The sequence below is a fragment of the Tasmannia lanceolata genome, unplaced genomic scaffold, assembly GCF_043159265.1.
Source record: "Tasmannia lanceolata isolate RefF3 unplaced genomic scaffold, GAP_Taslan_0.1 ptg000015l, whole genome shotgun sequence".
Classification (NCBI taxonomy): Eukaryota; Viridiplantae; Streptophyta; class Magnoliopsida; order Canellales; family Winteraceae; genus Tasmannia; species Tasmannia lanceolata.
The window spans coordinates 46,672,460-46,699,652 of NW_027518692.1; the positions used below are offsets into that span (position 1 = coordinate 46,672,460).

The following is a 27,193-nucleotide window of genomic DNA, read 5'->3' on the forward strand; positions in this document are numbered from 1 at the left end:
GTTATGTGGAAGTGTATGCTCTCTTACCGCTTTTAGATTTTATTTTGAAAGGTCTAATTGGCATCTTTGGATTGGAGGTGGTTCGTTAAATACTATTGGTTGGGCGATGATAAAGAATGATGATCCTTTGCAATTGGCTAATATTATTCAGGAATTTAGGGATATTAGCTTCGATAAGGATGCATGCTATTTCCATGTTCTTAGGGATGCTAATGTAATGGCAGATTCCAATGCGAAAGAAAGGGATGCTAGATATGTTTAGGAAAGGGATGTTTAGGAAAGGGACTCTAGATATGCTAATGTAATGGTCTATGAAGCACGGGTACTCTCCGGAAGCCCACGCACCCATATCGGGTGCGTATTGGATGCGGGTGGGCCCGGGTACACCCTGGGTGCTTACTGAGTACGCACCCAAACATCATCGGGAGGATGAGCGCGTAGTCAGGCGCACCCTCGCTCTCCGAGGCCCTCATCATCCGCCCTGGGTGCGTACCAGGTACTCTCCGGAGGCCCATGCAACTGTATTGGTGATGTTATTGTTATTTGATTGTTCTCCAATTAAAAATTGTTTGAATTCTTTAACAAAATATTTTTTAATTTTTATAAATATATATAATAAAATATAAAAATATATTATATTCAGCGTACACCCAACGTACTCCGTATCCTTCTTTTTTTTAAGTCATGTATCCACGTACCCTATCGTGCCGTACCCGTATCCGTGCTTCATAGGTAATGGTGGATTCCCTTGTTCTTGTGACATTAGGAACCTGTTTGGGTTCTTATACTGCACGACAGCTTTAATACTTATTTTCATGGTTTTTTATGTCTTTCATAAATCAACCATCCAGCTCTCTAGATCTCTCACTTACTGACCATAATCAACAGAAAGAAACTGAAGAAATTAATCATTTTACTAGATGAAGAACACAATAAATTTTTTTATCAGTATCCAACATGGACATTCACCAACCTCATCCAGTGCTGGCTTTTTGAAAATGGAAATTACCAGCTGAGTTATCATCTACGTGCAAATTTCCTATTATGTATATTTAATGTGATAGTACTTTCTTCTCGTATGAATACTGGCCTAACAATTGACGCGGGCTATCTATGTCTTGTTTTCCTCAAAACAGAATATTTTCTCATTGAATCTTGGTTGTTTAGAACCATGAGAAACATTGTTTGTTTTCTTCTCTCATTGAGGATGGAATGTTTGTAGGTTTTGCTTGAAATTGGGGAGATTATTTCCTCGAGATCCTGCCTCAAGGTATTCCCTAATCAGGTTATGAAGTACCTATTATATTGGAAAAAGGTCAAAAAAACTCGACTTGACTAAATCAATGCTTGACGAAGCGAATTTTTAATTAGTGAGGTGAAAGGTTCAATACTCAATCCTTTATGGGAATTAATAGATGGTGCAGTGTGCTTACTTAACTATATCAAATGTAGGTACTTCTATTAAATGGTTCACATGACAGAGAAACTACCGGATCCGCTGCCTCTGGCTTTGTAACTGCCATTACAGATGCTCTAAATAGAACTCATGGAGACCCACGTTTTTCTCTTCAGAAGCTTGTAAGTGGATATATACTCTTCAGTCAAGAATATTGGCATGTGAGCTGTATTGATTATGTTGTTGTTTTGATTTCTCATAGATTTGTTGTTAGATTACAAGGATTTCTCCTTGCATCACTATTTCTTAATGTAGGGTAAATGCTAGAATCAACAATTCAAAAAGTGAACCTTCTATGACAAACCTCCACACTCAAGAGCATAACATATTTATTTCTGATAAACTAAGTATTTCTTCTTCATTTCTATAACCAAAAAAAGAAAGAAAGAGTGTCTTCATAGTCTTCAAAATCCTTTCCTCTTTCAGTGAGAAAGTCCCTGGAAAATATTGTGGAAGTTCCAAGAAGAAACAGCTCTCATTTAGAGTTCTCTTTGAAGTTTGGACTATTCTCTGATGAAAAAGGCATAAATTTAACCTTTTTTCCAAGAGGTGTAAGTTCCTATGTGCTTGCTGTGGATGTGGGTGTTGATGCACTTCTGATTAATTACTGTTAAAGTATGAAAGATTTAATAACACCTTCTCCAACAGCTTAAGCTTTTGGAGTAATTGGTTATTTCACATGGTATCGGAGCAAAGGTCCTCGGTTCAAACCTCCTTGATAGTAAAAAAAATCTACATGCAATGGCCAAACCCAAAAGAGGGGCCACATGTGCCACGTGTAGGCCAAACCTAAAAAGAGGGGCCACATGTGAGGGGGAGTTTTAAAAGTATAAAAGATTTAATAACACCTTCTCCAACAGCTTAAGCTTTTGGAGTAATTGGTTGTTTCACAATTACAAATTGTGAATATCAACAAAACAAGATTTTTTTTTAATGGCTCAACATGATAACGAGGTAATATCAACCATGACTCTCATGAATCCTATAGAGTACGAATTCATAGGTATAAAAAGGAAAATTCCCCAGTTTGTCCCTGCTGATCTATCTCATGGATGGATAGATAAATGTTTGGATTTCTGCGATTATTCTTTAACAAGAGTTGTTGAATATCAAAAGCTTATTACGCGGAATCCAATTTTTTGGAACGTGTTTTGATTCGGGATTATTCGCAAAAAAAATCGACATTTTTCATTATTATTATTATTATTATTATGAGAATCAATCCTAGCGCTTCCAATGCTCTTGCTCTCCCACAGCTTAGGATATATACATAGAACGATTCTAACTTCTAAGTTTATTTGACTACTTAAAGGACCACCACATCTTGCTTTAGATTTAGATAGCATCCAATAAGGCCTGAATGGGGTTATCTCCTTGAGGTTTAAAGAAATAGTTTTGAAAGTATTTTGGAAGTGGCAGTCTCAAGAAACCACATAACCACTTCAAAAACTGGTCCCATTGGAATTGTCCTGGAAACAATCTTAGACAATGTGGTGGATAAATGCTGCTGCCATGTTCTTACATTTTTACCTTGTCATTTAGTGATGACTAAGTCATGTAGCAAGTCTATCCACTCATTGTGCCATTGGGGTCAATGAAGTTTCTGAATTATAGTATGGATAGCGAGATTACGTTCTGGTGAGAGAGTAAAGTAAACTCAATTATTATATAGTTTTCATGTTATGATTTATTATTACGTATGTGGATGCATGTTTGTTGTATTTGTTGAATGTTGGTTGGGTGTGGGTGCATGCGGGTTGCGTGACACACACAGGTGGGCGGGAGTGTTACATGCGTATGCATGTGTTTTAAAATATCTATCTTCTTCACTGTAATGATGAGAGTATGTGAGAAAAATTACCAAGTAATCCAGAATAGGGGTGCAACTTGGGTCGGGTTGAGGCCGACCCGACCCGAGGAACCCATTTTCCCGACCTGACCCGACCCGACCCGAAGATCCCATTTTTCCAACCCGACCCAACCCGAGTTTTTAAGCTTATAAAATAAATAAAAATCATAAAAAGGGTCGGGTTGAACTCGGGTCGGGTTGCCCAAACCCTCAACCCGAACCCAACCTAACTTTTCTCAGGTTGAACCCGACCCGAGTTGCACCCCTAATCCAGGGTAACCTTTTCTTTTTTTTCTTCTTTTTTTCTTCTTTTTTTTGAATAGCAATAATCCAGACTAACCTTGCCGTCTGGAAAAGATAAATTTTGGCAAAACCCCAGCTGAAAATCACCTATAGCATACAATTCTTAAATCAACTTAGCTCTTCCTCAGGTATTGAGGTATTTTTTTTAGGTAAATGATATCAGCAAAACCATGTTTTAATTGTAAATGATATCAGCACAACCATCCGTTATATCCCTTTCTATTTGTGATTGTAGCTGAAGCTTTGAGTCTGCTGATGGAGAAAGGAAAATCTTTGGGTCTTGTCTCTGGGGTTAAATGTAGCCAGAATGGGATAGAGGTGTCGCACTTGCAATTCGTGGACGATACTATACTTTTTAGCTCACCTCAGGTTTCGAAGATCCTTAACCTTAAGGCGATTCTCAGATGTTATGAAATTGTTACAGGGCAAAGATCAAATTTCTCAAAATCAAGGTTGTATGCTGTGAAAGTTGAAGAGGCAGAAGCCACTAGCCTAGCCAATTTTATGGGTTGCCCCTTGGAAAGGCTGCCTTCTTCTTATTTGGGCCTCCCTTTGGGGGGATGGGAAGACGTCAAAAATGTGCGTGGGATCCCATTGTGGAAAGAATTGAAAGAAGACTAGATACTTGGAAAAGGAATTTGGTCTCTAAAAGAGAGGTTAAATGTGATTAAGGCAGTGTTGTCTAATATTCTCATTTATCAGTTATCTTTATTTAAATGTCCTGTGAGTGTTGTCAAGCGTATTGAACAGATTCAGAGAAGATTTTTGTGGGGTGGATCGGAGAAGAAGAGATCTTTGGCTTTAGTCAGCTGGGAAAATGTCTGCAAGCCAGTCAAAGGAGGAGGCCTAGGTATTAGAAGGATAAAGCAGGTTAATCAAGCATTGATGGGGAAATGGTTGTGGAGGTTTGGGGAGGAGCAATCGCGGCTATGGGCTACAGTAATATTAGGAAAATATCGCGCTGAACCAGGTAATTGGTGTTCTTTAAACTGTTTTTGTGGGGGGGGATCGGAGAAGAAGAGGTCTTTGGCTTTAGTCAGCTGGGAAAATGTCTGCAAGCTAGGCAAAGGAGGAGGCCTAGGTATTAGAAGGATAAAGCAGGTTAATCAAGCATTGATGGGGAAATGGCTGTGGAGGTTTGGGGAGGAGCAATCGCGGCTATGGGCTAAAGTAATATCAGGAAAATATCGTGCTAAACCAGGTAATTGGTGTTCTTTAAACTGTTTTCGCAAACCTGGAGTGACAATCTGGAGGGATATTCTATGTTTGAGTTCCAGTTTCGATCGTGGTGTTAGATACAGAGTGTATTCTGGAGACAGGATTTCCTTCTGGACCATGCGATGGTGCTCTCTTTCTCCTTTAAAAGATTTATTCCCTGATCTTTTCTTAGTTGTTGTTGATAAGTTAGCGTTAGTGAAAGATTGTTTTGAGAGAGTAGATGGTAAAGTTATTTGGAAACCTACTTTTCGGAGGAATTTCTTTGATAGATAATTGCCTTCGGTGCTCAGATTCTTCCAGGTTCTTGAAGAGACGTATATCAGCTTTTCAGGGGTTGATAAAAGGCTTTGGGTTTTAGAATCTTCCGGTTTCTTTTCGGTCAAGTCTTTTTATAAGGGTCTGATTCCTTATCAGGAAAATCCAATGATAGCAAGGGTGTAGAAGATAAAGGCTCCGCCAAGAGTTTGTTTCTTTGGCCGGTCTGCGATATGCGGTCGGATCCAAACAGTGGACTTTCTGAGAAAGAGGAATATGCTAATTGTTGATCATTGTGCTTTGTGTATAGAATCAGAGGAGTCGGTGGATCACATTTTCATTCACTGCAAAGTCGCCCGTGAGGTATGGGGCGGGATATTATCAAGGTTTGGAATTGATTGGGTTTTTCATTCCAATCTTAAAGATTTATTTGAAGGTTGGACCTGTAATCCTTGGAAAAAAAAAGGAAAGGTATTATGGTCGCTTTCATTGGTGGCCACAATGTGGGTTCTGTGGATTGAAAGAAATAATAGAGTTTTTGAAGGTAAAGCTAAATCTTCTTTTTTTCTGTTTATCAAGGCTGTTGCTTTAACTATCTCTTGGGCTAGAGCTCTTCCACTTTTCCAATTTGTTTCGGCTTTCGAACTTTGGGAGGGTTGGAGAGTAATTTGAAATAGTAAGGAGAATGTTGATGTTATTCTTCAGGCCTGACGTCCTCCCCCTGTTGGGCTCTTAAAGTTAAATTTCGATGGTTCTAGTATGGGTAATCCTGGCTCAGCCGGGATAGGGGGTGTCCTGAGAGACTCTGTCGGAGAGGTCATTAAGGCTTATTCGGGTCCGATTGGGACAGCCGATTCGAGTGAAGCTGAGGTAAGAGCAGTTTATCAAGGCTTTTTGTGTGTGGAAAGGAATAGGTGGAGCAGTTCCATTGTAGAGGGTGATTCGTTTAATGTCAGAAGGTGGCTCAGGGGCTCCTTGGTTCCTCCGTGGAGATTTCTTTGTTTCTTTGATGAGATAAAAGACATATCGGAAGGGCTTTCGATCTTATATCAGCATACGAGAAGATCTGCTAATAATATTGCAGATAAGTTGGCAAAAGATGAGTTATTAAGCAGGTTTTAGAGCTTTCTGATTTTTTACCGCCCTAATTTTATAGCGCGGTGTTGTCTCTGTTTTTCTGGGTTTGTGATTGGTGTCTTTGTACTTGGGGGGGGGCCTTCTCAGTCTTCCTTTTTTAATGAATTCTGTTACCATTCAAAAAAAAAAAAAGTTGATGGTCACAAGTTTGTCTTTTCTTTTTAATTGGCTTGTGAGAGCTTTTTGGGAACTGTAATAACCTTTTGACAGCTCTTTAAATACTAAAAGACAAGATGCTTTAATGGAAAAATATCAAAACATGGTAGTACTGAGCATTTCCCTTTTTTTATTCCTGTGGAATAAATGTGTAATGTGGATTCTATTTCTTTGACATTCCAATAAAAATGTTATTTTCACCCTATTACATGCTAATAACAATTCACAAGAACTTTGTTTTGCACTTTTTCAAATTTACTTCAACATCTCTCATATTTTTAAGTAGCATTGTTTTTTATTCTATAGTTCTTTACCCCTTGTAACATTTTTCTGAGTCCCGACTTTTCATAATGGATTATCAATATTCGTTATCAAATCTTGTTCAAAATGCTCTTTTAATTACAAATATACATCCCATTTAGAGCTTAATTTGGATTATCTCCATGGCGTCCATGCAAACATGTACTATATGAAAATATATATTTTTTCTTTCTGTGTAGCCTGGTGAATACATCAATGCCTTGCTGGTTCCCAGGGAGGGTCAAATCCCAGTAGACATTCAATGCTTGGCTGCCCAAGGAATCTTTCATGTGGTATTGTACACCTTTGACCAGCTGGCACAGTCATTTGATTTTTCTTTTCAGAAATTATGTTTATTCTTGTTACTTCAGCATCCATGTAATTGTTCAACTTGCCCTTCTTACGATAACGCAGTCCTAATGCAAGTTTAACTAATTGGTCTTCCAAAATGCACACTGATTCTATATGAGTCGCAACATCATGAATCATATTCATTCTAGGAGAGAGAAATAAGTTACTAATGCTTATTTTTTGTAACATAATTTGTAGCCTTTATGGTTGCCATGCTTATTTACTCATAACCATTATCTCATCCAAATAATTAATGAAAATGATCATTTTTGAACCACCTTGAAAGGCTACTCTGTTTACATCTTCCTGATATGACCATAATCTCGTGCTCATTTAATATTGTATCCGAATGTAGTCAACAATTTTTGCATCTATTCAAGATTATGTATAAAAGACAATGCTAATGAAATTTGGCTGAAAAAGTCATTTCTACAAAATTATTTTGTCATAGCAGGAACCAAGTGACCTGGGGTGTTATGTGGTGATTATTGCAATTCTCATCTATCAATGTATTGTCACATATTCGACCCAACTTCCTCATTCCCTATACGGAAACCACTTAGTTGATGAGTCTAAATTAAGCTTCCTTCCAAACTCCAGACTAATTTCTATAACCTCACAAATGCAAGATCCGGTCCAGCTTTTGATGATGGTCAACTTTTTCCAACACATGGAAGTCTTAATTCTTATGATGGCCCACTCGTTTTATGAAATGTTAGATGTGTTAAGACATATTTGCTTTGGTTTGGCAGTCTTAATTCTACTTACTCTGTTTCCAAGCAATGAGGACTATTATGCTCCAGTCTAACAGATCTAGTATTTCATTCTTACAGATCACTGTGGACTCTATACATGATCCCAGAGCAGGAGTGATTTTTGATCCCAAGTCTTTAATCCAAGCTCTTGCTGACTTGATTGCTGAATATAGGAATACCCATGTTGTTAGGGCTTCTGAGTGCCAATAGTACTCAGAGAAGGAACCAAAAAGATAGTCAATTACTATCTGATATCTCTGATCGCTTCTCCTCCGTCCGATTTCTTTTGAGGTACACATCTCACTGACTTTGTAAATCTTATTCTTTTTTTGTTTATTTGAATGGTTGTAAATCTTATTCTTTCACTAGCCCATTTGTAGATTGTTTCGCATTTGGCTGTAGGCTTTGCTCAACCAGTTCTCTTATGCTTGTTTTATGTGTCCACGCACATTTATGAGCTTAGTTTCACGGCATAATGCAATAAAATATTTTGTGAGATGAATGAATGTCTGACATTTGAGTTCAAGTTTAGACGAAATGAGTCATAAGTCCTGTAAAGTATGCTTATTATTCTCCACGATTTAGAGTGGGAAAACAGGTGGAAAAGAACTGTTTGGAGGACTCCGCAATTCAAGAATTTGGCAAAAAGTGCTTATGAGAATGATTAAAGAACAAGACCTTGGGATACATTTTTGGTCCATGGGCATCAATCTGCTCCACTATTAATGGACCTTGAGCCAAAAAATGGATCCCTTATCCGGTGGGCCTGGTGGGCCTCTAATTTAAACGAAAAAAGGACAGTGGTCAGAATTATCCAAATTAAAGAACACGACCTTAGGACTGATGCTGCATCCCCAATTCCCCATCTATCTACACATTTTCTAATTGGACCTTATTAAGCATGCTTGAGACCTTCGTATAGAGCTCTCCATTGACGTATGAAAGCTACCTGTTTGATCGATACACATGTTTTATGTTGCTGTGGGATTTCTTTTAAAATTTCTGATGATTCCCCAATACTAGATGGACTATTGTTACCAAAATAGGACCCATGAAAGTTCAATTTATGTTAAAATGGGGTCCCTTGGATAAAGCTTTAGTGTGGTCGTAGACTACTGGGTTATTTCGGTTCCATTTCACCAGCAGTGGTTAGTCCTTGGGACGGCAGGCGAGAAAAATTCAAATGGGTTATTGGGCATGGTAGTTTGATGAACCACCAGCTCATCCTGATCTTCCAATTATACCAAGCCAAGTGTAAGAAAGAAGAGATCCTGATGGGCCAAGGATGACCTTTCATTGGCTCCTTTGCAATCCAACGACGGACATTTTTTTGGCAATCAGTTTCAAAACAAAACAAAAAAAATGGACATTTTTATCAAGTTTGAAGGAATTTCTCATACAAAAAATTCATAATCAATCACCATCACTATCCAATATCAAAATTAAATAATTTCTAATTTCAAGGGTAATTCTTCTTCTTCCTTTGCCTCTTTAGTGGTAGAGGTGGTTCTTCAGATATGGGTGTTTTCCCTCATATGTGACAAATAGTTTTTTTTTTATTCAATTGGTTTCTTTCTTTGATTTCTCTACACCGTGGAAAGTGTTTTCCTCTCCCCTTTTCCTATTTGATTCATTTGGCTAAGAGGCTGGGTGGTCGTGCCGATGCTTTTGTTGGCTATCTCTGCTCTCTAAAGTAACTGTCAACAAGAGGAGTTCATCAACTTGACTTCGATGAACCTACAGTAGATTAAAATGTAAGTGTGGGAAAATGAGATCATGTTTTTCCAAGGAAAAATAAATAAAAATAAAGGGAGATGATAAATTGGCACCCCTGTAACATGATTTGATGTCAAAAAGTGTTAAAAGTCTATTCACATTACCCTCCCTGTTTACACTAAATCATGTTAAAATGGTGCGGATAATCCTACAGAGGGTGCGAATTTATCATCTTCCAAAATAAAACAGGATATTACACTTTGTACTGTGTAAGGGATAGAACCCGTACTACTCTGGTATCAGCATCTTCAAATCATGAAGCTGCGGAAGGTCCATCATTTTAGGAGCGGACCAACAAAGGTCAATCCTTTTGCCAAGACAGTACCAGTGAATAGCGTTGGAAAATGCATCTTGAATAGTCTAAAAGGAGGAAGCAAAGAGTAAATGAAGAGTATATTTTATAGTTTAAATGATAGAATGTTTTTAATTATTCTTGCAAAGGGCAATGTTATCCACACTCTCTATCTTTGGTTTAATGATCTGAATGTTATTCAGCTCCAATCTAGTAAAATAATCAGAAATGTTATAAATTGAAATCCCATCTCATTTCACAAACATGGCCCACAGAGATTGGGACCCACACTTCAAACTGCCATGGCCAACGAAGAATTGACAATCACTCGAAAATTAGCCATGGCCACCAATATTGATCCTTATTTGCAAGTTGAAAAAAAAAAAAAAAAAAAGATTACTTTGATTTAAATCTTATTCGCAAATCAGTGATTAAGGAAATTTTAAAAATTAACATATGATTTATTTTTTTCACTGCTTTTTAACCACTTCTTAACCTCTTCCCAGTCATGGGCTCTCAAGCTCTTCATCTCCTACCCTCCCTAACCCTCTCTCACTACTTGATAAACATGTACTCCATGGAGAAACAATTCATGGTTGCCAAAGTGGCCTTAGGCAATCAATTGTGTTTTTGGCATGTGGGATAGACTATTGAAGGCATTGGACCTTGTACCCATATTGCTAAACTAGAAGCTTAGAAATTCGATACCCATTATCTCTTTTCTTTTCTTTTTTATTGTTCTTTTAATTTGACAGTTAATCGATCAAGTGAGGATTCCGAAAAATCTCTAATGAGTGACTAGTAAGTGGTTATGGGGCCAGGTAGTGTATTTCTTGTTTTGATATAACTGAGTCTAGTGGGTAGGATCCTCGGTCTAATAGCAACAACATGGAGGCTATTCCAGGCTTATTGATGACAAAATTAAGGATTTAGCTAAATCTTGATTGCAATTACAATCAGTCGTTATGAGTATTCAGATAAAACACTCAAACGGATAAACATAGTAATAAGTATGGTTTTAAATTTCGACCGAAATCCGAAAGACCGACACCGAAATCGACCAAAACCGAAACGGTTATTTATTTCGGCCGAGATTTCGGTTTTTCCGAAATTTGACCAAAAAAAACTGTTTTTTTTTTTTTATATCAACTTAATATTTTACCGTAATTTCGGTAATTTCGGCCGAAATTTACTATTAAATAAAATATTGGTTTCTGGTTATGTACCAGATTTTGGTCGAAATTTCGAAATTCCAAGGTCCGAAACCAGTACCGAAACCAAAATTTTAAACCTTGGTAATAAGTGATAATTGTGGAGAGATAAAAAATGAATATTTTAATTTATCCTGATTGCTACCTGGTTGCCTAATCCATATAGGTTGCCTCATCTGACCAACTTATTTAATCTTCCACCACGATGATGCAACAGTGAATCTCAACCAAATCCAAAAGTGAGATCTCACATATTCTAACAATAGCAACAACATGCACGCAAGGTGCGTATGTGAGTCATTAACACTTCATTTTTGCAGATCACCGTGGACCCCATACATGATCCTATAATACGGGTGATTTTTTTATCCCAAGTCTCTAATCCAAGCTCTTACTGACTTAATTGATGAATATAGGAACACCCATGCTGTGAGGGCATGGGTGTTCCTATCTGATATCCCTGATCGTTCCTCCTCCCGATTTCTTTTGAGGTATACATCTCAGTTAACTTCTCTACTCTGCATTTGTAAATCTTATTCTCCCAATTTGTAAACTGTATCACATCTTTATATCTTATTCTTCCACTGGCTATAGCTTGGCTCATCCATTTCTCTTTTGTTTGTCTTGAGGTATGTGTATGTCCATACACATTTATGAGCTTAGAAGAAATGAGTCATGGTTCTGTAAAGTCTGTGCTAATCTTCACTAATCTGTTTGGTGGGAGCAGTTGATGCCCGGGGCTCGCAATCTGGCTATACACTCCACTGTTTTTGTCTCGTTTTGTTGGTAAGTTGGAATTGAACCTGAGACTTCAAGGTTGAGGTAGAAAGTCTCGGCCAGTTGGAACATACAAGTCAATTAGGATTCGTTCTTAAGCGCTTCTAGTTCGCCTCAATTTAGAGCAAGCAAAACAGGCTGAAGTCGGAACACAATTGCTTGGAGCAACTACACCCTGCTACAAGAATTTGGCAGTTTTAGCTGCTTGGAAATCGTGATTCAGATAGGAATGCAACTCGGGTTGGATTGGACACAAGGAACCATTTACTAAACCCAAATCCTACCCAACCCGATTTCCAACCTGACGAGGTTCAACCCGACCCAAGGAACCCTTTTTTCCAATCCGAACCCGACCTGACCAGAGTTTTTAAGCTTACAAAAAAAAGGGAAATGATATTAGCACCGCCATCGTTTAATATTTGTGGGAAGCTTTGTGTCGTTTAGTATTTAAAGGGTTGTCAAAAGGTTATTCCAGTTCACTCTCACAAGCCATTTAAATACTAAACGACAACGACAAGAAGCTTCCACAGAAATATTAAAACATTGCAGTGCTGATATCATTTCCCAAAAAAAATTGATAAAAAAATGTTCAGTTTCACTCGAATTGCCCAAACAGCCATGCCCTCGACTGAACTCAACCCGAGTTGGGAAAAATCAACCCAAACCCGACTTTTTGGTTCAGATTGAACTTGACCTGAGTTGTGCCCTTAAATTCGGCAAAATGGGTGGAACGGGTCAGATTTAGGGCTGGCAATTTCACCCGAAAAAGCGGGGATCCACCCCGCCCCGCCCCGTTTGGGGAGGGGATTCCCCGATTTGAAAGGGGAAGGGGAAGGGGAATATAAAAATTCCCCGGTACGGGGAGGGGAAGGGGAAGGGGAAGGGGAAGGGGATGGAGTTGTCCCCGCCCCGCCCCGCTAATCAATGCCATTTTTTGTAAATTTTTAAGTGTTTTTTTTAAGGAAAACTACTAGAAACTCTGTGGATCGGCTACAAGATTCCCCCAAACATAAACTTAGCTTGTCTTTTCATTTTAATTAGCTTCTGAGAGTATTTTGGGAACTATAATAACCTTTTCACATATATTGAAATAATAAAGACAAGCTGAGAGCCTGAGACGCTGAGTGTATGCAATTATCAAAAAATCGTAGTGCCAACAGAATTTTAGGGTTGGATTGCAGGTTTTAATTTTCAACAAGAAAAATTTAGCTACTAGAAATTTGTTTCATGTCGGCACTAGACTGAATTGCAGTTAAAGAAATAAGTCATTTGTTGATTTTGTTCTCTTCTCCATTCTCATTTCTCATGCTCATCTGGGGGTTAACATGCTATACAGAATGAACTAATGAACATTATTTTGCGTGTGTGAGCGCCCACTTATGGACTTTTAAAGTTCATTGTGACTACTGAAATAGTTACTTTTTGCACATTGCCTGCCTGTTAATGAAGGTAATCCAATCCTGGTGCTCATTTCCTATTTATCATTCCATAATTTATGCAGAAAATTGCTGAAAGATGAGGTCCTGTTGTTATTTATGTTTGTTGTCTCATCCATGCATTTTTTATTTTTTCCATCGGTTTGTTGATCATAGCATTCATCACAATATTGTCTGTAATAGACGTAGAAGAAAGAAGCTCTGTTTGCTGGTTTGGTTGGGTTCCAAAGAGGGGGCGGGGCAGGGATTTTGTCCCCGAAGGATGCGGGGAGGGAAAGGGGATTAGATATTCCCCGCGGGGAGGGGAGGGGGATTCCCCACCATCCCCGCAGAGGGGAAGGGGAAGGGGAGGGGGGAAATTCCCCGCAGAGGGGAAGGGGACAGGGACCCCAACATCCGGCCCCGACCCGCCCCGTTGCCACCCCTAGTCAGATTTAGCTGAAGCCATTACTAGTTTTTTTTTTCTCTGAAGGAAAATAAAAGTGCTGCTGAGGATGATTAAAGAACACAATCTCATTATTCATTTTTAGCCTGTTGCCCATCGATCTGCTTTACTGAAATGGGCCTCGGGCCAAAAATGGAACATAATTATCAGGTGCATGGTGGGCGTCTGATTTAAACAGAGAATAACAGAGTGGGATCAACAAATAGCCCCTTCACACGTTAACAACAATTGGCCTTGATATTTTTTACAGTTTTCCTTAAAATGACAGAGCAAATAGGCCCTGTTGGTTTTGGATTTTGAACATTGATTTTGGGTAGTTTGATGACCCACAACCTCATAGCGGTGCAACTTGGATCAGGCTCAACCCGAAGGGTTCAACCTGATTTTGGCTTGGGTTGGCATTTCCCCAGGTTCAGTTGGGTTGGGTTAAGGTTGAGAGAAGCCAACCCGATTTAATTTCGGATTTGGGTAGGGTTTGGGCCTTGGGTTACTGTAGTTTTATATTCAACCCTACTTAACCCGACCCGATTTCGGGTTAGGGTTGAGTGATTCAGAGGCGGGTTGAGTTAGGGTTGACCATCCTTAACCCGAGGGTCAGGTTAGGGTTGAGGGAATGGACTCAACCCGAACCAAACCGACCCAAGTTGCACCACTACAAGTTCATTCCTGGTCTTCCAAATATACCTATGTAAGAAATGACATCCGGATCCTTTTGGATCCAACAATGGACATGTTTATAGAACATTAATGCCATCCCTGTCAAAATTCAAAATCATTAACCAGTACCATCCAACATCAAAACATCATCGAAATTGGATTAATTTATAATTTCAAGGATTTAAATTCTTGTTCCTTTGCCCTAAGTGGTACAGAGGGTTCATCATCCTGTCCCTCATAGTTGGCAGAGGATGTTTTTTTATTCATTTACCTTCTTTCTTTGATTTATCTACATAGTGGGAATTGTTTTTTTATCCCTCTACTTTCCAATTTGATTCCTTTAGCTAAGAAGAGGGATGACATTAATGCGTTCTATACTAAACAGTCCTCTCATCATCATCTTCATGTGGAGATAAAGAGTTTCCTTTTAATCTTTCTGTTCCATTTCTCTAGTTGCGTATTCTTATAGACATGCTTATGTGGTACTGGGCATGTGGAGAGCACTAGTCCATCGACCATGAAAAGGTAGACATGCAAAGAAAAAGGAAGATTTATATACTAAGAGCTAGCTTCCTAGCAAAAGGCTTCAACTTGACTTGGATGAACCTACAGCATGAAAAGTGAAATACGTGTGGAAAAAATGAGAAGATGTTTTTTACGGAAGAAAAATAAAACAGGATAATGCTGTGTATGCTGTAGGAATAGAACCAGTACCAATCTTATCAGCATCCTCAATGCAAACAGGATAACAAATACTGTGTACACCTTCAAATGATCAGAATGTTATAAATTTGGATTGGTCATTGACAGCTTGTGCATTGTGGGACTATTAGCGGCAATTACAGTGGATTGTTGGAGGGAGTAATTGGGAGCTTTGTTAATCAGAAACATTCACAGTAGAATCCGAAACTTTCCAGAAATAATGAAGGTCTTTCCAAAACCCTGACGAAAAAAACACCTGTATTTCTTTATAGGAAAAAATAAATTAGCATTAACTTCAAAATTGCAAGGTAAATAATTTAAAATGCATCCCCTCCTGTTAGTATTTAGCAAGCCCTATCTCCTTTAATTCTGGAAAGCCGTATTCTACCACACCTTATTCTGATTTATTTATAAGAAGGGCAAATAATACAGAGCCATAAATCAAGCGTCAGATCAGGCCTTTGTTAAAACAATTGGTTATGCATTCCACCATTGATGGAGGCCTATATCACTAAGATCCAAGCATGACACTCACATCTATGTGCCCACAATAATTCAAAATACTACTAATTACTAACCCATCCTAATACATTTCAGACAAAAACCCCTTAAAAAATCTACTGGGCAAGAGGCACAATGAAACTATAGCAAAGAAACACCATATCTCCCACAAATAGCTCATCTTCATCACATTCCAATACATCACAATATCTTCATCACATTCCACGGCATTGTGAATCTAAATTGCCAGGGACAATAGAATTTCGAAACACACGAGACTTTATCAATCTTCAAAACATCAATTAACAGCAACCACAAATTTGGGAAAAAAATTATTCGTTTACCACACGAGTAGTTGAACCATTGAAATACTAAAAATAAACTAACACCGTATAAGCCGTGCTTAAGAAGGTTATACTTTGAAGAGTACAGTATGATACTAAAGCTAACTACAAAATCTCTCTAGACAACATAATTATTATAAAACAAAATAGAATGTCACCATCAGCCATTGAAAAGCAGCCACGGGTATATCTCTTAACATACCATTTTTAACACTAAACAGCTAAGATGTGATAACGCATCATTTCTTATTTTATAATATAATGTTTTATGATTAATAATTTTACAAGGTTTCAACCATAGAAAATTAAGAAACCAAAAAGTAAACTCCAAAAATACATAGTTTCAATCACAGGAAATTAAGAAAACCAAAAGTAAACTGCAGAACTAAATAAATGTATTCTAGATAAAATAAATCGTAAATCACTATATAATGATTCGTCTAACATTATTGATGAGATATTGGATTGCATGGAGGATCATCAAGTTCCAGCATGTTTGGTGCAACAAATAAGGATGAAGATCGGATGGCTCGCTCAAGAGTGGAGAGGACCGATATAGAGATGTTTGATTTCCTCCCACCTTGAAGGGGCCTCTGTTGCTCCCTCACATTTTATTTTCTCTCTTTTCCTTACGGATATCATTTCCTTTGTCAAAATATATGTTCTATATGGACAAGGAACCCAATAAATATGCACGATTGAATACGTAATTATCACTCCACATACTCATACAACATATCATACATATAAACGTACCGATTATTAATTCCAGGTATAATTGCATGTCTTCTCACATTGATAAAAAGCTACTCATTCAAAAAAAAAAAAAAAAAAAAAAAAAACTATAGTCAAAACGAACACCCTCACAAGATAATTATTACGCACACCCACAAAATAATGATTCCACGCATACGTAGTTAAGCCAACATAACTGCATGTTGATCCAACAGAACAGCAAGTATCATACTAAAAATAACATATTTGCTTACAACGAAGCTCGAACTTCTACGCCACAAACCCCAGTGATGTTTTTATGACCCTTTTCTTTAATTCTTAGTAATAACTACATTCAATATAAGCATACAAAACATGGCCAGGAATTATACCGTGGATATAAAATGACGATATCATATTGGCAAGAAGTAAACACGTGTAGCATGGATCGACAATAAGAGAGGTTAATGTGTCAGAAATATTAAGGTATTGAGACGCCTAAACCAGTTTTATTCATCACTATCCAGGCACTAAACATGGTAAAACACAGCAGACAAGGAAAAATTGAATTTGACAGTGTGTTTTGTTATCATGCGCTACATTAAAATTATTTTTGTTTGCAAACAATACTGCAGATGCATGATCCTGAAACAAAAAATCTAAATAACACGAAGGGGATATGTATTACTAAAACAAGGTGGGTGGCCAGAAAATAACTAATCACACAGTAATTACTAACAATAAGCAACAGAACCTAAGTTATATATGATCTTCACGGGAAGCTCAACAGAAGCATCTCATGGTTATTGTCAAAGCCACACAATATGTAAGCCCAACAAAACATAAACAGCATTGCATACTGTTAAAGTATAAAAGATAAATACCGTCTTTCTCCAACAGCTTAAGCTTTTGGAGAAGTTGGTAAGTTAACATGGTATCAGAGCCAAAGGTCTCGAGTTCAAACCTCACGGATAGCAAAAATCCACATGCGATGGTCGGCCCAAAGTGGGACCACATGTGCCGCGTGTTTGCCAAGTGAGCCACACGTGAGGGGGAGTGTTAAAGTATAAAAGATAAATAACGCCTTTCTCCAACAGCTTAAGCTTTTGGAGAAGTTGGTAAGTTAACACATACCAAACAATGCAAAACCAAAAGCAAAAACAAAAGAGGGTTGCATAAGATGGAATAGAATGTTGGAATTTATAAGTGTGGCTGCATGGCCTCACAATAGTAAAAGGAGTCTCAAGTACTATATAATAAACTACTTTACTCAACTTCAACAGCTCAACTTTGCTCAACTTCAACAGCTCAACTACCACGCATCACAAACAAACCACATCTAAAGGCAGAGGAGAGTAGCCACAAATGCTTGGCAAATCATTCATCAAAGAAGATAACATGTCGGCATTCACCACAACCATTTAAAGCATTTGCGCCCAAGAGCTGTGTCATACACCTGAATCACACACCCATCACAACTCAATCCATAATTCCACATCTTACAAGAGAGAGAGAGAGAGAGAGAGAGAGAGAGAGAGAGAGAGAGAGAGAGCAAGAGAGAGAGAGAGAGAGAGAGAGTTCATGCAAACTACACTAAAAGCATTAAACAAAAATCAGCCAAAGCCAATTGCTAAAACAACATAGGAACAAATGGAATCCACTCCAAAAGCTATAAAAAAGAGGGAAAGATGGAAATGAAAGCAAAAGCATAACATAACTTGAAGAATGCAGAATACAAAGAAACAACAACAATACAAACAAAGCATCGAAACCAAAAGAATCTTTTAAGTAACAATAAACTTGTACATGGAGAATAAGTCACATAAGAACAGAACGATAGAGAGACCAATTAAATTCAGAAGCAACAACTACACTAAAACATCAAAGCATAGCATTAAACAAAAAGCAACCAATGTCAGTTGTTTAAAACACAGAGAAACAGGAATTCCATCCCAAGAAATATATAGTCTATACACAAGCAAAGATGGTAATGTATGCAATGGCTATTCTGATTAGATAACCTCATGATCACAGAATACAAAGAAACCATTGCGGCCAGAAGCATCTGCGTGTAATAATCTAAATTTTTGCATGGAAAAATATCACATAAAGAACAGAATTAAAAGACATCATCAAACTCGGAAACTTCACATAGGTTCAACCACGTATCTCTAATTGTGAATAAAGGGCTTAGAGTGAAAATCTTATGAAACATGCAGGCCACATGTTGTAATAACAGAGCCCAAAGTACTGGTCAAAGAGTAATTTACCCATACAGTGACAAATACATAACTTGGGACAGACCCACAAACAAAGATGAAACCAAACAAGGAAAGTACGATTTTGATATTTGCGAGTCCCAACCTCACGGACTATAAAAGCACTTGTAGACCCAAAAGAAAAGGGACTTTGCAGCCAAACTGCCAAGGGAGAAGGCAAAACATGAGTAAAGAGCATGGCCAATTGTCCATCACATCTAGAAAAAGGGAAGTCGGTATCCATGCGATCATATCATCAGGAAACATCAACTACACCACGTGATCATATATGTATCCACATCCTTCTCTATACATGTGAGTAAACTTAGAATTCACCTATTTTCTTATAAAAATATTTATAATAGATAAACTTTAATAATTAGACCCAACAGGACCACAACAAGCTAATTTACGTCATGCTTTGGCAGCACAATCTTTATCAAACTACTTTAAAAATGATAACCATCATACACCACAGTCCATATAGTTTTAACTTGACACCTACAATGTTTGCCTACCACGAAAGGATTTGGTCCAACACAACATTAACCATATATAAGGAATCTCTATGTACTCGTTTCTGGCATTGCCTTCATTTGGGACTTCTCTAACCTTCTTTGTCCTTCACAGTTTACACTCACAATGACAACAATACCTTAATTAACTGAGCCAAAAATTAAAAATATGCATCTATGATGAATAAAAAATTCTCATCATTTTAGTTAGTGTTCAAGCACCCAAAAGTGAGGAAAGACTTGTTCAAGCACGTAGGCCTTTGGATGCTCCGGTGAGAAGAAGTGACTCGTGCCAAGTTGATGGAGTAAAAAGACGTAGGGGCAGACCGAAAACGACTTGGGTAGAAACACTAAGGAAAGACTTGTTGGCTAGGAACATAACAGAGACCATGGCCTTGGATAGGATAGAATAGAAGAAAATGATCCGCATAGACAAACCCAACTAGGGCCAGGATTAGACTTAGTCAACTTAAGCCGGGTAGATTCCTTTTTTCACCTCCTCCGTAAAAATTTTCTAAAGTATTCATTTAGCCGACCCCAACTAGTTTGGGACAAGGCTTTGTTGAGAGAGAGAGAGAGAGAGAGAGAGAGAGAGAGAGAGCACCAAAGTACTTTGGAATACCAACAACCTCACAGCTGTGGTTGCCAAACATGAAGAACTGATATCTAACATCATTCTAAAACCATCAAAAAGGGTAGCCCTTTCTCTACTCCAACTTTTAAATGAGGTTTGCTAGCATGGCCCATATGAGCCTAAGAACTCCAAACACTAATGTTGACACAGGACACATCAGCATGGGAGCATGTTAACAATGGAACAGCTGAGATTGGGAAACCATTCAACCTACAAAAGGCACATAAACCAGGGGGTAAAAAAGCATTACAAAATTGTGAAATAGAGCTCCCTAAGAAGTAGAAAAATTGATTAAATTTCCTTCTTTGCCCACTTACAAAATAAGCCTGAATATCTGTCTAAAAAATTCTTTGAAATGAGACTAAACTTTTCGGTTCACATTAGTCCTTCTAGATCAAAATCTTAATCCAGACAAAGCTCAACCCATGTATGCATTAAACCCTACCTAAAACTCAAAGACAGAGAGAATTTTATGTTTGATCTTAATCCCAAAAATTCTAAAAAGAACATTGGAGAAAAAGGATCCCCACATAAGCGTAGTACTACAGAACCCCCTTAATTTACTAAGCTCAACCCTTCCACACAACACGGAACCAAACTATACACTCTATTATCGAGCTAACACAACTGAAATTCTCCTTGAAACCCATCTGCTCTCAAAAACATGTGATACCCAGATATGCATACAGATACAAACACATGGAGACACAACTCAACATTTTCTTAAATTTTGGACATGGACACAGATACGGTTTCACATTACAATAACAAGACGAGTAAAAATACACCATAAAACTCAAATATATCTTAGAAGGCAGAATAAATAATACACTTATAGGAGCATCTATATGACTAAAGTCATAAATATTATAATTGAATATATGCTGAACTAAGAAGAAAAAAGTATAGTAGTTACTTCGACCGCAGTAACAAATGTTAGGAACATGAGGTTTATTTTACCAACAAGAGTATCTGTGAAGTATATGGAAACTCAATGAAACCATTGTTGTCCAAACTACAACACACCCATGATTTTAAGCTCGCATTATAAACGCATCCATCCCTCCTCTCCCCCCCCCCCCCCCACCACACACAAATGCACAAACCCGATAGAAGGGGGAAAAAAAGCAACCTTGCAAAACCCTAGCTGTCCAAACCACCAAGCTATACTCTTTTATCGAGCTCACACAACTAAAACCCTCCTTGAAAATTTGACTGCTCTCAGAAACATGTGATACTCAGCTATGCATATAGAAATAAAAAAGGTTAGGGGTAAGGGAGACAGGACTATAGATTATCCAAAATCATGGACATGGACACGGATAGGGGTATCCCATTACTATGAGACAAGAGAAAAAGACACAGGTGAAAATACAACATAAAACTTAACTATATCGAACCTAGAAGGTGGAATAAATAATAAATTAAAGAGGGAAAATGTGCTAAAGTAAATAATAAACTATATCGAACCTAGAAGGTGAAATAAATAATAAACTTAGCATCCATATGACAGTATCAATGTTATAAAAGAAAATGCTCTAAAGTACGAGGGAAAAAACATGATTACTTCTTAGGGAGTAAGATAGTATCCAATATCCATCCAACATGTCTAGCCGGGAACTCAACGAAACGGGATCTCTCTCTCTCTCTCTCTCTCTCTCTCTCTCTCTCTCTCTCTCTCTCTCTCTCATCCAAAAACCCACCAAAAAATTAAACTCTCTTTTATCGAGCCCAGCAACTAAAACCCATCTTGAAAACATCTATGCAGTCAGAAACATGTGATACCCAGATACACATACAGATACAAAGGAAGGGAGAGGACTCGAAAATTTTCCAAAATCTAGGACATGGAGGCAGGTATCCCACTACCATGAGAAAAGACAGAGATAGATAAACACCATAAAACTTAACAATATCTAACTTAGAAGGTGGAATAAATAACAAATTTGAAGTAGCATCTATATGGCTAACATACTCAAGATTATAATTGGAAATAAGCTAAACTAACAAGAAAAGCAAAAATACAACCACCCTTTCCAACATCAGGGGACAAGGAATTCAAAGATCCCATTGCTGATTAACTTGTACCTACACAAATTCTATGGGGATCATGAAACGGTTAAGGATCACGGAAGTAATGTCTAAACTCGATGATTCAAAGCGAAGATAAAAGTGGTGCAAACCCAGGGGTTTGCGGATGCGGATAACTCCGGAGACTTTAGGAGCTCAATGGACAAAAAACTTAACGATTAAAGCAATCAAATCATATCCCAAACAAATAGACAAATCAGATTTAATAAATTGAAGCGGAGAAAACTTATTTGGATTGGCTTTTGAGATAAACCATAAATAGAAAGATTCCACATTAAGCAGTCAATGCAAGTAACAACTCCCAATGAGGAAAATATGATATCTAATAAGTCAACTATGACAAACAAAAGTCTGCATACAATCTATCCACACAAAAGAAAATGTATCTAGTGCCCAAACTACTCTAATGTAAGGTAATAGATATAAACCGGGTACGGTAATAAAGGGTAATAAATCCTAAGAGTATAGGGTGGCAAAAAAATGGAAATGGGGGTGGATATGATAAAGAATGGTCTCAACCGAAATCATAGCAGTCCCTACACCTCGAATCCGCACAAAAAAGGGCCAACGGGTATGGAGAGAAGCCCGTAGACAGGATCCGTACGCGGGACAACAGCACGCTCTTCCAAAGCAGTGATGTAAAGGGAGAGAAGGGAAGTAGAAGAGAAGAAAATATAAGGAGAAGTAGTAGAGGAAGAAAAGAAGAGAAGAGAAGATGTGGGGGATGTTCACATCATCTAGGGCCTCCTCATGCACACACCACCCATATCTTTTATGTTTCTTTTACCCATTTAGTTAGACTGTTTTACCTATTTTACCCCTCATATTATTATTTGTTCATTTTGCAGCTGAGGGCATTATAGTCCTTTCACTGAAGATAAAAGGACTCATATTGGCTACAAGAGGGCCCACTTCAAGCTCATTTAAGAGGAGATTATAAAGGGACCATGTGGGGGAAAGAAGCCCTAAGTTTCGATGATTGAAGAATGCGTCAAACTCCATAGAGGAGATGCCCCTATCCAAGACGACATTGGCGATTTCCAACCATGCCAAGCAAGGTACTCTCTCTTCTTCATCTCTTATCTTCTTCCTCTATCCTCTTCATCTCCCTCTTCTCTTTCTCTCTATTCTTTCTCTCTCTCTTCTCCTCTATCCCTCCTCTCTCTCTCTCTAAACTCACCCCTCTCCCCGTCCCTCTCTTTTCTCCCAATCTCACTCTCCACCTCTCTCTGTCACTCTCTATGTCTCTCTTTTTCTCTCAATCTCCCTCTCCCTCTCCCTCTCTCTCTCTCTCTCTCTCTCTCTCTCTCTCTCTCTCTCTCTCTCTCTCTCTCTCTCTCTCTCTCTCTCTCTCACACTTCCTCCTCTCCTAAAGTCTCACTTCTACCTCTATATTTCTCTACCCCTTTCTCCCTTGGTTTATCTCCTTCGTCTCATCCCTTGCTTCTCCATCTTCTTATATTTCTTCTTCTTCCTTTCATCGTCATCCATTATTTTGGGAGGGTGCTATTGTCCCGCGTACGGATCGTATCTACGAACTTTCTCCCCCACACTCTTGGGCCCTCGTTTGCGTCGATTCGAGGTGTAAGGACGGCCATGATTCCCGATGAGGTTTTTCCATATCATTTCAGTCATATTTATGTTTTAGCCACCCTTTACCCCTAGAATTGATCCCCTTTCATTATCCTACTTGTTTTGGAACCTTTTCCTCACATGAGTATAGATTTTTGGGCCTTTTATTTGTGCAGACAGATTATACACTAAATTTATGCATGATAGTTGACTGCCTGGATATCCTGTTTACTTGTCGTGGGTTGTTATATGCATAAACCATTTAGTGTAGAATCTTTCTGTTTATGGCTACATCTTATCCTGAATATCATCACTCAAACGGTCAATGAATCCAGTATATCTCAAAAGCTAACCCAAGTAAGTTTTCTCCACTGCGATTTATTAAATTCGATTTGTTTATTTGTTTCGGTATGGTTTGATTACATTAATCGCAAGTCTTTGCCCATTGAGCGCCTAAATTCTCCATAGTTACCCGCAAACCCACGAGTTTTCACGGGATACAGCCATACTAGAACAAAGAAACACCATTTTGAAACATAGAAACAAGCAAAAAAAAACCTCGAGAAACAAGCAAAAAAATATAGACATGCAATTTTTGAAACAAAATGGAGTCAGCACAAGCTACAGAAAGACTAAAGGGAAGGTCTACATTTGGCAACAAGTGAGACTGCATACTGCATGTACCTTGTGAAATAATACAAATTGAAAGTTTGAAACAGAATACAAGTCCCATCAATAGCAGATAGCTTGAAGAAAGTACCCAAAAATACCATATATCTCAACTCTATTCAACAAGAATAATTATATCACGAGGGAATCACTAAATCGAAATGAGACATAAGGTACGAATAATCAAGTCAAAAACCAACTGCACCACAGCAAATGAACACAACTTAATCAAAAGTCATGAAACATGCACTGATGTTAGAAACAATGATCTAGGAGTGGACAACACCATCGCAAGGAGATTCCAAGAACCAAATAATCTCACAGTTCCATACAAATAGCTACTAACCGAAAGAAGCAAAAGTAAGAGGAACAACAAATGAAAATGCTCAGATATGCAACAGTTACTGTAGAATGAAAAATAAGTAAAAAAAAAAGAAAGAATAAATCATGTTACCTCAATAGTAAGGAGGCATGCCCTGGAACATTCCACTAGTTGGTGGAACCCTAGGAACCGCCGATGAACCCGACTGTGGATGGTGCTGGCTCTGATAAGCAGACGATGACAACCCATAATGACCGCTCTCTGGATACCCACCAGAAGGCAATCCGGCCGAACTTGGCGGCATCCGGTACAAAGACGACCCAACACCCAAACCGCCAAACCCACCTGAACTAGACCCACCATACTGAGAACCAGACCCACCATATTGAGAACCACCATATGGCACCCCCAAACCACCACCACCACCACTTCCCACCAATGACGGCACCGGACCCCCAACCGACGGGAGCCCGGGACCACCAATTGACGGCGAATTCAGGTGGTGATGCTGACTCAGCCCTAACCCCTGGTGCCCACCTGTAAAACCCAAACCCCCATATGAAGAAATCCCACCCGACCCAGAAAGCCCGCCGGGCCCACCGTACTGAGAAGCCGGCGGCGGCAACCCAACCCCGTTGCCAGCAACATCAGGCCTACCCGGGCCTTGAATAGGCCCGCCGGGCTTTCCTTTCTTCCCATCAATTGCCAATTTACAAACCAACTGATACCCATCAATCACCTTAGTCGGATCAACCAAGGCCGCATTCGCAGCCTCAACCGTCTTATACACAAACAAAGCAAACCCTCTGGATTTCCCAGTCTGCTTATCAAACCCTAAGGGACCCTCTTCAATCTCCCCATAAGACGAAAAATGCCCTAATAGCCTGTCCCCAGCCATATCAAAAGGGACATTCCCAACATAGATTTTCCTCATGGGGACATCAGCACCAGCAACAGGAGGAACTGCAGTGGGCCCGGCGGCGGCGAGCTGGGCGACGGTCATCCGACCGTCGATCTTTTTGCTAGGTTCTTTAAGGGCTAGGATAGCGCCATCGATGTGTTGGAAGGTGACGAATCCGTAGCCCTTGGATTTTCCGGTGAGTTTGTCGAGGATTACTACGGCCTCTTCGAGGTCACCGTAGGAGGAAAAAAGGGTACGTAGGTTGGCCATGGTGGTGTCCCACCCGAGGCCACGGATGAAGAGCTTGCGTTGGGTGGGGTCGCGATCGGCGATTGATCGGACGGCATCGAGGACGTCCGCGTGGCGGAGGGAGGCGTCTTGGAGGATGTCGAGGAGCTGGTCTTGAGAGAAGGATTCGATGATTTTGCGGGCGTCTGAGGGAGTGAGCTTTGAGGTTGAGGTGTCTATGACCAGGCCGTTCTCGTCTGCCTTTCGCTTTTTGAGGGATGGATCCATAGAGAGAGAGAGAGAGAGAGAGAGAGAATGGGGCTCTCAAAAGCCCTAGGAATTATCAGATAAAACCCTAACCCTAAAGATGAAGAATGGATGGGCGAGAGGTCCCGACTTTTTTCGGAGAGGCGTGCTTTTGTGAGGGGGTTCCGGAAGAAATTGTATTTATTGCAAGGAAAGGCGGTGCATGGGGTGGCCCACCTGGGATTCTTAATTCTGTAGAATCTGATTACATACAAGTAGCACAATGAGAGCCTAGTGAGTGTGAGAGGAATAAGCCTAAAATTCACCATCTTTTTATTATTTTACTATGTCAAATGAAGGGAAATGATATCAGCACAACCATGTTTTAATAATTGCACTAACCCACCTCAACTTTTATTATTTAAAGGGATAATTACATTTACACCCCCTCTAGTTTCTGACACATCCACTTCCACCCCTATAGTTTAAAACGTGACAAATACACCCCTGTAGTTTCAATTTGTTTTAGGTAGGCCCCTTCAGCTGAAGGTTCGTCCATAGATTGAAGGGTTAGGATGATCCGATGGAGCCGATTTTTTGGGCACACCCTATCTATGTCAGGACCCATCAAATGAACGCTTTGGATCATCCAAACAATGTGGGCCCACATTATTTGGATATTTTTTGGTAGTGTTTGGATTCGGGTATGGGCCTACATTATTTGATCCAAAGTGTTCATTTGATGGGTCTTGACATGGATATGGTGTGCCCAAAAAATCAGCTCCATCGGATCATCTTAACCCTTCAATCTATGGACGAACCTTCAGCTGAGGGGGCAAACCTTAAACAAATTGAAACTACAGGGGTGTATTTGTCACGTTTTAAACTATAGGGGCGGAAGTGGATATGTCAGAAACTAGAGGTGGTGTAAATGTAATTACCCCTTATTTAAATGGCTGTCAAAGATTATTATGGTCCCTAAATTTTATTACTATGTTTTAATAATTCCTACTTTTTTCTGTTGCTAACCACCTACCGTAATATGCTACGAATTATGGGAAATGGTAGCAGCAAAACCATGTTTTAACAATGGCACAGACCCAGGTTGTCTTTTCTTTTTTA

The 27,193-nt window shown here is 39.0% G+C and overlaps 1 protein-coding gene and 1 pseudogene across 3 annotated transcripts in view; one reads left to right on the forward strand and one right to left on the reverse strand.

The window, feature by feature from the left end:
- The window catches only part of MEE18 (maternal effect embryo arrest 18), a 36,522-nt gene extending 28,105 nt beyond the window's left edge, over positions 1 to 8,417 (forward strand). Inside the window, exons 10-13 of the mRNA XM_077396084.1 lie at positions 1,223 to 1,270; positions 1,453 to 1,578; positions 6,875 to 6,967; positions 7,859 to 8,417. Of these exons, the coding sequence (XP_077252199.1) occupies positions 1,223 to 1,270; positions 1,453 to 1,578; positions 6,875 to 6,967; positions 7,859 to 7,990 (399 nt within the window). The 3' untranslated portion in view covers positions 7,991 to 8,417. The remainder of the gene's footprint in view (positions 1 to 1,222; positions 1,271 to 1,452; positions 1,579 to 6,874; positions 6,968 to 7,858) is intronic.
- A 6,377-nt stretch (positions 8,418 to 14,794) lies between these two features.
- On the reverse strand, positions 14,795 to 26,269 carry LOC143891585 (UBP1-associated protein 2C pseudogene; annotated as a pseudogene). 2 transcript variants are annotated; one of them, XR_013255408.1, is made up of 2 exons: positions 24,829 to 26,269; positions 14,795 to 15,316 (listed from the first exon to the last, which is right to left on the reverse strand). The product of XR_013255408.1 is annotated as a UBP1-associated protein 2C pseudogene, transcript variant X2 (transcript). The 2 variants fall into 2 exon arrangements; XR_013255407.1 differs by lacking the exon at positions 14,795 to 15,316 and adding an exon at positions 17,789 to 18,091.
- Between the last annotated feature and the right edge of the window lie 924 nt (positions 26,270 to 27,193).